General features: G+C 33.8%; 2 protein-coding genes across 4 annotated transcripts; one reads left to right on the top strand and one right to left on the bottom strand.

The window, feature by feature from the left end:
- Positions 1-400: 400 nt before the first annotated feature.
- On the bottom strand, positions 401-4,029 carry LOC132057229 (adenylate kinase). The gene is made up of 4 exons (XM_059449725.1): positions 3,700-4,029; positions 2,052-2,192; positions 1,096-1,368; positions 401-874 (listed from the first exon to the last, which is right to left on the bottom strand). Exons 1-4 carry the CDS (start codon positions 3,991-3,993, stop codon positions 731-733), a joined length of 852 nt encoding a protein of 283 aa, XP_059305708.1. The 5' UTR covers positions 3,994-4,029; the 3' UTR covers positions 401-730.
- A 3,048-nt stretch (positions 4,030-7,077) lies between these two features.
- LOC132057231 (thioredoxin-like protein AAED1, chloroplastic) lies at positions 7,078-12,867 on the top strand. Of its 3 annotated transcripts, none has more exons than XM_059449730.1 (9): positions 7,078-7,361; positions 8,746-8,881; positions 8,985-9,030; positions 9,891-9,950; positions 10,301-10,337; positions 11,050-11,129; positions 11,226-11,317; positions 12,071-12,131; positions 12,224-12,573. In XM_059449730.1, exons 1-9 carry the CDS (start codon positions 7,118-7,120, stop codon positions 12,302-12,304), a joined length of 837 nt encoding a protein of 278 aa, XP_059305713.1. In that variant the 5' UTR covers positions 7,078-7,117; the 3' UTR covers positions 12,305-12,573. The 3 variants fall into 3 exon arrangements, with proteins under 3 accessions (XP_059305713.1, XP_059305712.1, XP_059305714.1); XM_059449729.1 differs by having other exon boundaries at positions 7,083-7,361; positions 8,740-8,881; positions 12,224-12,569; XM_059449731.1 differs by lacking the exon at positions 12,224-12,573 and adding an exon at positions 12,584-12,867 and having other exon boundaries at positions 7,089-7,361; positions 8,740-8,881.
- The last annotated feature ends 606 nt before the right edge of the window (positions 12,868-13,473 follow it).

Raw genomic sequence — 13,473 nt, forward strand, 5'->3', positions numbered from 1 at the left:
GACAGGGGGCGTGAGGCGTGGGCTGGGGGTTGTGAAGCATAGAAGATATCTGCTTTATACCCGCAACGGCCCAGTTGGTTGAGCAAAAAATCTCCCAAATGCAGGGTCACATGCTTGAAACCCTGCATGCTTTCTTGGTCGAGCTTGTCACACCCAGTGCAATTTACCTCTCCTGTGTGATTTGCGGGCTATTATACTGGCGCGGCGCTTATCCTATGCGCATCCGAGAGGCAGCAGCCGCGAATTTCTTGTCAACAAAAAAGAAGATATCTGCTTTATAAATTATTTACTAATAAAAAAAATGAATTCCTTTTTTCCCACAGTTTAACAACTGAAATATCCACTAGACTACTTAGAAATCAATTACTTAGAAATTGCCAAACGATCAACAAACATCGCATCAAAATAAAACCATATCAGTTGTTTATATCAGATTATGTCATTTATAGAAAAAAAAAAATATAACAAATTGTGTCATTACTATAACCTTATTACAGGATATAAAAATAATCTCGTCATTATCTCTTTCTGAAACTATGGTACAACAGACCTCTTCATTGACCAAATTTGAAATTCAACAAAGGCAGCCACCGTAGTTTTACGGCTTCAAGTACACTCGAGAGGTTTGTTATTTGACTTAAATTAAGGGGAAAAATAAAAATAACAATGAATATGTTCTTTTCTGCAAAATTGTTAAGCACGCACACACATGCGAAACAGCTAATAGATACTAAGCTGCAGCAGACAGTTTATATTCCTGCTCATCAAGGTTGAGAACTTCCAACAACTTAGGCCATGATTCTGGGATGCCTCCAGGCAAATCAAACTCCAGTAACTTTCCTTGACTCTTGTAGAAGTCCTCAACAGGCTGACTCTGCAATCATAAGAAAGAACGGAAATTATATAACTGTTCTATGTTTCCATTTTCTAGAGAAAGATGATACTAGTGATGAATGACCGTTAACTAACAATATCAGGAGCTATTTGAGGGAAAATTATTGTTGCTTTGAGAATAGTTACTCACATTGAGGAAAAAATGCTTATTTAAGTATTAGTGAGCTTGAAAATAGTGTGGTTCAAATATCGGAACAATACCTTATCCCAGTATATCTTAAGTCTTTCCTTAACAATATCTTCTGTATCATCCGCTCGAGTGATTAACTTTGATATACACTGCGAGGGAGGATTAAGTGGAGCCATGCTGATACTAGGAGCTCCATTTTCACCTGCGATATCTATAGATGCTACGTTGAAGTTCTTTCCACATTCACTGCAAATCCTTCGGCCAAGGCATTTCTCAACCAATACCTTTTCTGGAAGCTTGAGATTAACCACCAAATCTATGTCTGTCACCTCAGTCAATATTTCCTGATGCAGAAATAGACACAAATGTTATCTAACTTGCACAAGAATTTTGTCTAACACCTCTGACATAAGATTAGAAATGAAAGAGTACTATTAAAATGTACTTGGAGAAGTGACTACAAATAGGAAGTAGACTATTGATATACCACTTCTATCATCTTTTCAAATCTCCGCTATACATACAGGGAGGGATGTAACCTTTTCATAGACTAAAAAGTATCAAACTGTTGCAAAGGATCTTCGCTTTCTCGCCATGTTCTTATACCTCTGCCAACAAGACCAAAATCAGAAGTCCTGTCACAGTGTTCTTTACCAAAAGTTCCTATCCACTTAGACAATGAAGTAGCGTGAACAGGCTAGAAATTCCCAGCACTCAAGAAGCTCCTCTAATAAACAGTGGTAACAGAATCCTATTTTATGAAGTTATTAAGTAGCTAATAGATTATTTTCAAGTATCCCATTAGTCAAGCTAATGCATTTGGCCTCTAACTTCTTCTCTTCTTTGGTAAGAAGGGAATAGCAAATTCATTCTCACTGTCCTAGCCTAATTACTTTCTCAAAGATAATCAGAGCATAACGTTTCAATCTCATACATATAAGGTTTTTGGAGATAATAGCCAAGAGGTAAAGCATAGACACATTGAGATTGACAGAATTTTATGCAGGAAAATTAAATGTATACTCACTGCTTGTCTCACAGTTCTAGGGAATCCGTCAAGTATGAATCCAGCTTCACCCTTAGCTTCCCCATTCTCGAGCCTCTTTGAGAGTAAATTCAGTATTATCTCATCTGAAACCAATTTTCCTTGGTTGACAATCTCTGCAAGCTGAAAGAGGATGAAGCCGATCAGGAAATGAACCAATTTCGCTAAGAAACTCCAGATATCGGGAAATGCATCTAATATCAACAAACAACTACGGCTCAATCCAAAATCAAGCTGGGCTTATTTCAAGCTTATACAACAACAACATACCCAGTGTAAACCCACAAAGTGGGGTCTGGGGAAGGTAGAGTGTACGCAGACCTTACCCCTACCTTGGGAGGTAGAGAGGAGGTTTCCAGAGACCCTCGGCACAAGGACAAGCAACAAAGCAGTATAAAAAGTCATGGCAAAATACTATAAAAGCATGATAAAGCAGTATATGAATTTCTCTATATTTTCTTCTCAAAGCTTATTTCAAGCTTATATTTTACAAAAAAAAGTTCTTCTCAAAGCTTATTTCAAGCTTACATTTTACAAAAATCAAAATATAAATAAAAGGTACTAGAAGTTCTCTATATTTTCTACTGGTATATGAATTTCTGTCATGTCTAAAAGAGTCCCATAGAGTATAGGAAGTCTTGCCCTCTGATAACAATATAGCATACAAGACATATATGCTATAAAACATCAACTCCCTTTATAAGCAAAAATTATCAAGTATAATTGATCAAATGCATCATATAAATATATTCTCCTAATTAAATTCAGGGGTTTGCTTGAGTTGGTTTTAAAATAATAATAACGAAAACTAACTATGTTGGTATACTATAAAATAAACCAAATCAAATTAAACATATTCGACTTTTACATATTTGGGTTTTGTCGGTTTTTTCAAGTCGCTTTTCTACTCTTTTCGCCATGGACAACACTGCAGTAAGTGAATCTAGATAAGACCTCCTTTCAATTATTAAGCTTCCACCAAATCTCTAAATTGTTTATCAACAGATCAAAAACTTCTTTCCAGACATTACCTGGACGGATCAAATTTTCTCGGACTCTAATGCAGTTGCTGTACATAAAGACCTACTAACCTGTTTCATTGTTTGGATACAATTTAACTTTAAAATCCCCCCCCCCCCCTCTCTACCTAGGTGATTTAGGTACACACAAACATATAAGCCTTGTTTTGGATCACAAATTTAAAAGTTCCATTTATTTCTTAAACTCCGTGCCTAATCAAATGGTGCGACATAAATTCGGACAGAGGGAGTATAGTATATATGTATACACACTAATAAATGCATCCACTGCCTTTAAATCCACATCCACTTTAATCTACACAAAGATAGGCCATTCTTGAAGAAAATCAATATATCTAAATTTTATACTGTAAGCTTCAGAACAGATCGAAAAAATTGAGTATTTGACTTGGCAGATAGACCCAAATTTACAAAAAAAAAAAAAAAAAAAAAAAGGACAACAGGTCAAATCTACACAAAACATAGGTCATTCTTGAAGAAAATCAATCTTTAAAATTACCCATACATATACTACAGCTAAAAAAACAGATTAAAACATAAAGTTTTAAACTTTGACAGATAGACCCCAAAATTTAGAGAAAAGTACATACTTGTTTGGATAAAGGACCTTGAGATTTCAATTCATCCCTTACAAGATCACCAGTAGCGATATGAGGTACACCAAGAAGTGTAGAAAGACGGCTAGCATATGTACCTTTTCCAACACCAGGACAACCTAAAAACACCCACTGGACATTTTTACCCTTGGGTTCAATGTTAGTAGGAATTGAGTTATGGGGGTAATTTTGGGATTTCAATTTCTCTGCTGATGTAGATAAAGACCTACTGATTTGGGCAATGGAATTGGAAGATGAAGATCTGAAGTGGCGGATCATGGCCGCCATTGGAGGACTATTTTTTTGATAAAGAGATGTGGGAGAAAGAGGAGAAATATGGAGGCGATTTTTTCCTAGTAAAATAGGAAGAGTGTTTGAAAATTTCTAGGTATTTTTTACATTAACGGGTCATGTGTTTTGACCCGAATTTGTTGGTTTGGAAGTTGGTATTAGTATTATATTAGGACAATATATTGAAGTTTGTTAAAAATATGTCCTGATATTTGTGTTGGAGTTAAAATAAATTGTGTTTTCTTTTTGGGACTTACCTAAACGCGCACTTTGACTATTTAATTTACAAAATATGTCTGAAGTATACATTGTTCATATACTTGGGTTGTATAGGTAATGTATAGATATGTACATGGATATGTAATATGTTGTGGACACTATTTATACATTGTGTACGTAGTTTGTGAACTAAATAGCTAAATGGTATTTGATTGTAATTTTTTTTTTTTTTTTTTTTTTTGTGGGAGAAAAAGGGTAGGTGATATTAAAGTTTGTTGAACAAAATAAGAAAATGAAGATAGTTAAGTTAAAACTAAGGTTGGTAAAATTATACAATTGTGAAATGATATGAATTAACTTAAAAAATTGTTAGTGGAGAATGGTGTTTCACATGAAATACATGTTAGGGTTTTGCCATAATTTTCTTACCATATTTGAGTTTTAATTTTTTCTTGAATGAATGTCAAAATATAACGATAATTGTTTTATGAAAGTCAAAATATAACGATAATTGTTTTACTTTCCTGAAAGGAAAATATAATTCTCTTCCATATTTGGCTAGTCCTTTTCTTGGAGGAAAATGTTTTAGACCTCTATTTATTGAAAAATCCCTCTCATACAATAGAATAAACACAATATCATCCACAATGTAGTAATTAAAAAGTCTTGTTTAGGGGGAGATTATTCTCTCAATAAATTTTTTATGCTTTATATATAAGTTTTTCAATATGTAGGTCACTTGATCAAATCATATTATAATATTATGTCTTTTTAGTATATCTTCTTTGTCGTCTGATTTATCGTTGCTCAAGGTTTGCAATTGTAAGCTTCTGTATGACTGATTATTTTAATCCCAACAATACGCATATAGTTATATAATATTGATATTTCATTTGAAGCTTTTTTTAGCACTAAATTATTCTTTCTGTTTTAGTTTAGATGACACTTTTTTTAGCTTTTTTTAATTAATAATATATTTTTATATTTAAAAATAATTTAATTTAAATTTCTAATTATTTTGAATAATATATTGTTTTATAATCACAATATATTATGTAGTGTCATGTTAAATATCATAAAAAATTTAAAAACATCATGTCCAAAAAGATAATGTCATTAAATAAATATAATTGAACAATAATTTACAAATAGTAGTAAAGTTTTTTTTATGTCACATTAAATAAAATAAAATAAAATAATAATTTACAAAGTAAAGTTTTTTTTTTTTTTTTTTTTAACCCCGTATTCTTTGGATCGGGAATTGGAAGACTCGATTAAGCAAAAAGGACTCAATTAAAATAGTTCGCTCCATTAAGATGATTAATAATCTCGATTTCGAATATGCCTTCGTCCAAGAATATTCTCTCTCTTTTGAACCTTTTTTTTTTTTTTTTGCCCACGATGGTGCACTTTAAAGATATTTTCCACCATCCTCTACCACTAAAGATTGTGATAAGTTTGACAATCATTTATATATCTTCAACTAAAGACTTTATATTTAAGATCTTAGGAAGATTATCATCGCATATTTTTTTTAAAGAATTACGAATATTCAGTTCTAACAAGTTTTTTTTTTTTTTAAATCAGAAATAGTAACTAAATATTTTTTTATTATTGAAGTGGTACAATATTTGATTTTAAGCTAACGTTTTAAAAATATTATTGTTGGTCAGTTAAGAATGCCCACTTGCAGAAGATGAGTGTAGCGGAGATCAGGATGTTCAGATGAATGTGTGGGTGTACTAGGAGGGATATGATAAGGAATGAAGTTATACGGGGCAAGGTAAAAGTGGCCCTGTGGCGGAAAAGATGAGGAAAGCGAGACTGAGATGATTCAGGCATGTGAAGAGAAGGTGCGAGGATGCGCCTGTACGGAGATATGAAAGATCGACTATAACAGAAGCTAAGAGAGGTAGAGGTAGGACCGAAGAAGAACAATGGAAGAGGTGATTAGACATGACATGACACAACTTTCGGTACGACTGAGGACGTGACCTTAAATATGAAGGTACGGAGGTCGAGGATTGTAGTAGAAGAATAGTAAGTAGCTGAGCGTCGTTGCACTTTGTGCAAGAAATGAAGGGGCTAATTTCCTTCTTTTCCCTTCTCCCGTTTAGTAGTATTATTTTACCGTATAGTCTTTTACTCTTCAATGTGTTCGATATTTGTTGTTGCATTTGCTTTACATTTTCTATTTTTGCTGTCTTGTTTTTCTATTAAGTCGAGGGTCTATTGGAAACAAACTATCTACCTCAAAGGTAGAAAGTCTGCATACGTCCTATCCTACTCTACGCAGACCCACTTGTGAGATTACAATGGGTATACTGTTGGTGTTGTCTTAAAATATTATTATTACATTTTATTTATTCTGCAACTAATTATGGGTTCATGTAATATTAACTTGATGTTGTTGCAAGAAGTCATAGCCTACAAGGAATTGAAGTTAAATCAAATACTCTATCATCGTTTCCAACTCCCCACCTCAACGCTCCAACCCCCTCACTTCCCATCAGGCTACCACCCACCTCATAGTATTTACCCAAATTAATATATGAATAAAAAGCGCTAGCGGTCCGCGCACAAAGTATCTGCATTAACGAGTACGAAGGGCTGCAAAGGTTACATGAGAAGTGGCAACATCTCGAGGGTGTGATGTAAACAATCTATTCTGATGCAAGCATTAGTGATTATTTTCACGGCTCGAACCCGTAATTTTTTATTTTTATTTTTACTTACTTATCAAACAGTAAAAATAAGTACGGAAACTCAATCATTATTATTTTGGAAAACATTTTCAGTCACAGTATTAGACACACCCTAACTTAAATAATTTTAAGAAGAGGAATTCAACCACGTGTAAGCTTTGTTTCCACATGCATATCTCTTTCCCATTTTGTAACACATGTTCCAAATATCGTCCATTCAAGAACTGGCCATGATGATTTCTCTCTCTGCACCTGCACATAATTGTAGCCTCACTGTAGCAGTTAGCAGAAGTGTTGGTCGAACCCCACTTCACAATAATGTTAATTTGACAACAAAACCATTAAGTTTTAACTGCAATCTCAGCTCTCCCCTCCACTTAATCCCCACATTTTCAGCAAATTCTGCTTCCCACAGGTCCTTTGCTATCTCCAGCTCCACAGGTTAGTTTGTCATTTTTGTATTACAGTAATGTTATTATGTGAATTAGAGAGATAGTACACCTTTTATTTATTGATTTATTGAAGTTATTCCACCTGTATCTCATGTGCAAGCTTGATTCTTTTTCTTTGAACAAGGACATCAAAATATTACTTGGTGTTTGGACATAAAAATGTGATATTTGAAAAGGTAGAAGTTTTGTGAGGGGGAAAATATTCACTTAATAGAAAAACTAGACAAAACTATTAGTCCGTCCGTCCCATTTTCTATGAAGCTGTTTGACTTATACGAAGTTTAAGAAATAAACTATTGAAATCTGTGGTCTAAAATAATATGGGAAGTTTGTGTGGCTAGAAATCATTTTATTAAAGTAAAAAGGTAAATTTAAAGTTGAACTTGTAATAAATATAGAAAAGGTATTTCAAGTTGAACTTTTAGTAAATATAGAAAGGTGTCATTCTTTTTGGACCGACTAAAAAGGAAAGAGTATCATAAAAAAGGGGACGGAGGTACATTCCTTCTATGTATATATTTACTTTCCTTTTACTGCAGGAATATTCTAAAATATTTATTTTCCTTCAAAGTACTAATCTACGTTAATTCATAATATTTAGTTTCCTTTGAGTTTAGTATCTATAGGGAAAATAACATATTTGCTTTTATTTTATTCTCTTTAGTTCTTTATATTATATATAATGATTTAGTCTTTGCAAAAAACAATGTAACAAATCAATGCAATGAGTTTTTGTTCATTCTCTGTTCGATTTTCTCTTCCTTACCTTCGATTCCATAGCAAAACCTACTTTTTCAAACTTGAAACTCATCTTCAAAAAAGAAGTAATCAAAAAATCAGTCCAATGTATAACCAAATGATGATTTGAAATTATTTTTTGAAAAGAAGGAAAAAAATTTCCTGTCCAAGGGGCCTTAATGTTAGATAATGGATACTTTAAATTATTTATTTTAGGTGTAGAGCGTAATTTTCTTTTTAGAATAATAGGTAGATTAATTCTAGGACGAGTCAACTTTATTTTAATTTAAATTTTAGAAAGAGGTTAGGTTGTTGAGTTTTATTAGGTTTCTTAAAATTGTTCTGCAGATTTTTCTGATATCAAGTTGGCTATTTAAAGCCATTATAGAAAGACAATTTCAATCAATACTTTTAAATTTCAAGAAAAATAGCGACTTTGGCTGAAAAAAGAGATGATGCCTAAGTTGCATCTCCAATCAGGTGAATATATTCAAAAAGGTGATTTAAAGCTGTAGACATTGGTATGCAAGTGACTACAGATACTACTAGTTTTTAAATGAGTCTATGAACTAAACTGCTTAAGATGTTTATTCTTATTAATAATACTGGACCTACTGGTTTTGATATAGGAACAGAGACTCCAGTGGTGAGTGAGGACACCATCAATGTGTTAGATGATGTTCAAGTATTTGATCTGAAAGGACAAGGAGTACCTATTTCGGATCTGTGGAAAGATAGGAAAGCAGTCGTTGCCTTTGCTCGTCATTTTGGGTAATCTTTCTGTGGCCTTATGCTCTATTTCTTCCAAAAACTGATAATTAAAAAGCATGTTGTTGGTGAAGTATGTTCTACTTATTCTAGTTCCCGACTGCAGATGCGTCCTTTGTCGCATAAGAGCTGATTATCTTGCAGCTGAGAAGGTAATGCTTCTTCTTGGCTGCATTTTCGGAAGTTATCATTTTTCTTGCGATATCTTATTTACGCAGCCCTTTGCTTGACAGCTCTATTGAAACACTTTGCTCCATTTTAAATCACATTAAATATGTCGCACAATCTTTTGGTTTATCCAACTGCTCTTTTTAATAATTTGTTGTTCATGATTGATTGATGAAAAGGACGTTTGTGCAGAAAATTGCATGCCAACCCTTTTCTTATATCATTATTGATATTTTTTGGGGGCAACAGACTAGTCTTTTCTTTGTGAATAATCAAGCAATCTTCTCAGCTTTTTCCCGTTTCCAACTACCCAGCAAATATGCTCGCCGAAACTATCCGAAAGCTGACTAATGTATTTCCAAGGTCCAAATGACTAGTCTAAATATCCGTTGTTTCATATTGGTTAGTTAAGCCCTGGTAATAGCATAAGTTGCAGTGTCTATCATAACTAGCATGGATTATAGTATGAAGATTGTGTTGGTCGATAGATTTGCCATCTATCATTTATTTAGATCTTGTTATCTTCAATATGTTCGTCGAGTTGTTCTAACCGCAAAGATGATAGTGGACATCAGGGGCGGGGCTAGCCCTTCGGGTGTGGGGTCGGCCAAACCCAGTAGCTTTTGTCCGAACCATATATTTGTATTAATTTTTTTGTCAAATATGTACAAATTATTAATTAAGAACCCAGTAACTTTAAAGAATTAGAACCCCGAACCCATAAGCTTCGAATCCTGGCTCCGCCTCTGGTGGACATGTCCTTATGTTCCATCATATGTTGTTGAAGGGCCTTTTCGTTTGACCATCACTATAATTTATACCCTAATACTTCTTCTGTTCACAGGATAAGATGGATGCAGCGGGAGTTGCACTTGTTTTAATTGGACCTGGTAGTGTTGATCAGGTATATAGCAGCGAAACTTATTGCACTGGGTTACTTATCCATGATTTAACTTTCTTGATTCTTTTCCCCTCGAGAAATTCTTAAACATTGTCCTTGAACCCAGTAGCATCATCCCATTTTTAAAGGTTGCTTATGTAACATTTGTGTAAGAAGAATAAAAGTTTTTGTGTAAGAAGAATAAAAGTTTCCCCTATTACAAGGACCTTCTTTCTTTAGCCCATTTCAACTTATGCTGCTGTTGTTTGCTTTTTTTCTGTATCTTGCTCTTTTATGATTTCTAGAGCTCATTAACCTCATGCAAAAGCTGGATTGAGTTGTGACTCGTGTCCCCTTTTTTTTCTTTTCTCCAGGCCAGAACATTCTATGAGCAAACAAAGTTTAAAGGAGGTAAGTTTTGAATAAAAGACCTTTCTGTCCACCAGTGGCTCAATATCTGTTACGGGAAGTCCTTAGATCTCATGAACTCGATTCTAGCAATGTCCTATGATATGTATGCTCCACAGGGCCGGCGACCTCGCTCGAATGCTGTTGCACTTTAAGTTACAGTTTTTCCTATAAGAAGATCTTCAATATATTTTATGGGACACTTTTCGCTTTTCGAGATTCAAACTTCTTAGTTTTGACCATACATGTGGACATAGAATCTTTTAGTTTTTTGAAATAAAATTGACATATTTGAAAACTACATAAAAAGTACTATAAGTTACAATAATTAATAATTCAAAATATTTAAAAGGCATATGGAAAAATTGTTGTCAAAGAATAATTCATTTGAACTCTCAAAATCTAAACAGCGTCATATAAATTTGGGACGGAGGGAGTATATTTTATCTAATGTGTATTAATCTCATTCCTGATCCATGATGTTATGTTCCCCAACTAGAACAATCCAGAATACAAAAACCTATCATGACCCATGAAATTTCCAGGATTAATGGGTAAGGCAGTTGGCTTTACATTAAAGTGCAAAGCAACCTAGAAGTATTGCTAATATATCAGACTGGCATCCTTGTATATCTTCTGACTTTGTTTTAAAAATTTCTTTTTCTACGGTTTTTCAAAAAGCGACACCTTGACGGAGTTTCATTCTTATTTCCAGAGGTTTATGCTGATCCGAGCTATAGGTCTTATGAGGCTTTAAAATTTGTGTCAGGCGTTACGACCACATTCACTCCCGGGGTATGCAAATTAGATGCCTATAAAGTTACACTCTCAGCTTCTCAATGTATTCTAATAGTGTTCTTGCTCATCTGTATTTATTTTCTTCAAACGTAGGCAGGTCTGAAAATAATACAAGCATACATGGATGGCTATAGACAGGATTGGGAGCTTTCTTTTGAAAAGGACACCAGGACACGAGGTGGCTGGTATGTCAATATCCGCAGATGCTATTATCTTCTGATCTGTTAGCTAATAGGACGTGTTAGCTAATCCGACATTTACTATATATGTAATACTACTAAAAATTAGGAATTTGCTACGGACAAATTTTGTAGCTAAACAACAAAACTGTAGCTAATCTTATATAGAGACGGATTATCAGAAAATTCTGTTAGCTACGGCTATTTAATTAGCGGCAAATTCGTGACAAACTTCGTACCTAAATCCAGTTTTTTTAGTCTATAATTTCCACGGTTTTGATGGTCAACTCCCAATCATTAAATGGAATTTGGTATAATAAGAAAACAAGGAATAGTTATCTGATCCAAGCAATTCTGTTTTTGTAAAAATCCGCCTGAAGTGAATGGGGTTTTAAGCTAACTTAAAGAATTTTATTGTTTCTGTTTATCTATAGGCAGACCATAAGCTTTAGTTTCTCGATCATTTTAGTTTATAGTTTGTATGTGACATTCTTGGTTGTTAGAATCTTTAGATTTTGTTTTTTTGATCAAGTAAAAGTATTTTCATTCATAAACATGGCCATAAACAGCCGTATGCAAGGGGTATACCAAAAGGTAACGATATACATGGAATGGTGATAACTTCCTGCTAACGGCATATTAAGCCATGCTGCAAAACATTATAAATGCATGATTTAGTGGTTGCACATGTCTTTTTATCGCATTATTAAAAACCATTTATTTGAATGATGTGAGCTAATTTGCTTCTAAACTTTTCAGGCGACAAGGAGGAATTATCGTTGCAGGTCCTGGTAAAAATAACATCACATACATACACAAGGTTAATCTCTGTTCCTTCATCATATCAATCTTGATACATAATTTATCTGCACCAATATAGCTTATAATTCTTTCAAGGCTCTAGTTAAATAGCTTGTCAGGGCTTGTCTCCTCATGCCCCAGCTCCCGTTGAAAATGGAACAAAATGACGGAAAAGAAGTTATAGGTATCTGATGAAATACTACACTAGGTGGAACCAAGAATGGAGAATTTTACTTTGACAAACAATGCTGCCGCATTTGAGCTATCTAGCTCATTGTCATTTTGGACTTCATGAAGACAGGACTATATGAGAATAACATTTATGCTACGTACTGAGGGACTCGGCTTAGACTTAGACCTTTCTTTCAACACCATTTAGCTTTTTACACAACTAAAGTAGATTACTTCCCGGTTTATTTTGTCCTATGAAACTTTACTAATTCTCTGTTATCATCTACCCGTTTCCCACAGGACAAAGAAGCAGGGGATGATCCAGATATAAAAGATATCTTGAATGCTTGCTGTGTACAAGCTGGTTAATCAAGCCAGTCTGCACTTGCCGATGCGTATATGTTTACATACAGATACACACACATTACCTAATATCGTTGTATATACGTGTATTGTGATTAACAGAAAATCCAGTAGGTGGTTCTTGAAGGGTTTAAGTGATTCTATCATGTAATAAGTGTTATAACATAATCTTTACCATCTTCTACTTGTATAAAAAAAATCATGAGTCGCATTTTTTTCAACTTCTGTTTAATGGAACTGGTATGAATGTATACATTTTTGGTCAATGCAGGTCATATGCAACTTTATTTGTTGAATCAAATGTGGTATGGTTTTAAATCTGTTTAACAAAATTAAACAGCTAAATTTCAACTCAAACTCTACTAACACTGTTAACAGTCCATGTTTTAGGTTTCAGGTTCAAATCACAGCATCAAATATCAATGCATTAATCTTCTCCAACATAAGAATTGATCAGGTCCTAGTTAGTCGATTCAATGCTGCAGCCCGTGTAATGAATTTTAAATAGCAAGAATGAAACTCAAATCTGGAGTCAAACAATGTTTGTTTAGGAAAGAAGCACCCAGTGGAGAATCTTATTTTCTACAAGAGATTTTATGAAACAACTTCTAGGCATTGCTAGTAATCCTGTTCTGTAATCATACGTGTGAATGTAAAGAGAAATGTAAATAAACTGTCAAGGAATTAAAGATTAAACAAAAACATATAACAGTATCATTGCATGTACACATTTCACAAAGAAAAAGTAGAGAAAATAAGTAAAGATGCATATCCTTAAAATATCAAGGACAACAATATCATACCCAGTGTAATTTCATAAGTGGGGT

Source organism: Lycium ferocissimum, chromosome 5, assembly GCF_029784015.1.
Source record: "Lycium ferocissimum isolate CSIRO_LF1 chromosome 5, AGI_CSIRO_Lferr_CH_V1, whole genome shotgun sequence".
Lineage (NCBI taxonomy): Eukaryota > Viridiplantae > Streptophyta > Magnoliopsida > Solanales > Solanaceae > Lycium > Lycium ferocissimum.

What these genes read in the sequence shown, in the direction of transcription:
- LOC132057231 (XM_059449729.1), top strand. Translation starts at nt 7,118, where the DNA reads ATGTTCCAAATATCGTCCATTCAAGAACTGGCCATGATGATTTCTCTC. An exon ending in CGACCACATTCACTCCCGGG is followed by an intron (nt 11,130 to 11,225) that starts GTATGCAAATTA and finishes CTTCAAACGTAG; the next exon opens with GCAGGTCTGAAAATAATACA. An exon ending in ACCAGGACACGAGGTGGCTG is followed by an intron (nt 11,318 to 12,070) that starts GTATGTCAATAT and finishes TAAACTTTTCAG; the next exon opens with GCGACAAGGAGGAATTATCG.
- LOC132057229 (XM_059449725.1), bottom strand. Translation starts at nt 3,993, where the DNA reads ATGGCGGCCATGATCCGCCACTTCAGATCTTCATCTTCCAATTCCATT. An exon ending in AAGGTCCTTTATCCAAACAA is followed by an intron (nt 2,193 to 3,699) that starts GTATGTACTTTT and finishes ATCCTCTTTCAG; the next exon opens with CTTGCAGAGATTGTCAACCA. An exon ending in CTAGAACTGTGAGACAAGCA is followed by an intron (nt 1,369 to 2,051) that starts GTGAGTATACAT and finishes TTTCTGCATCAG; the next exon opens with GAAATATTGACTGAGGTGAC.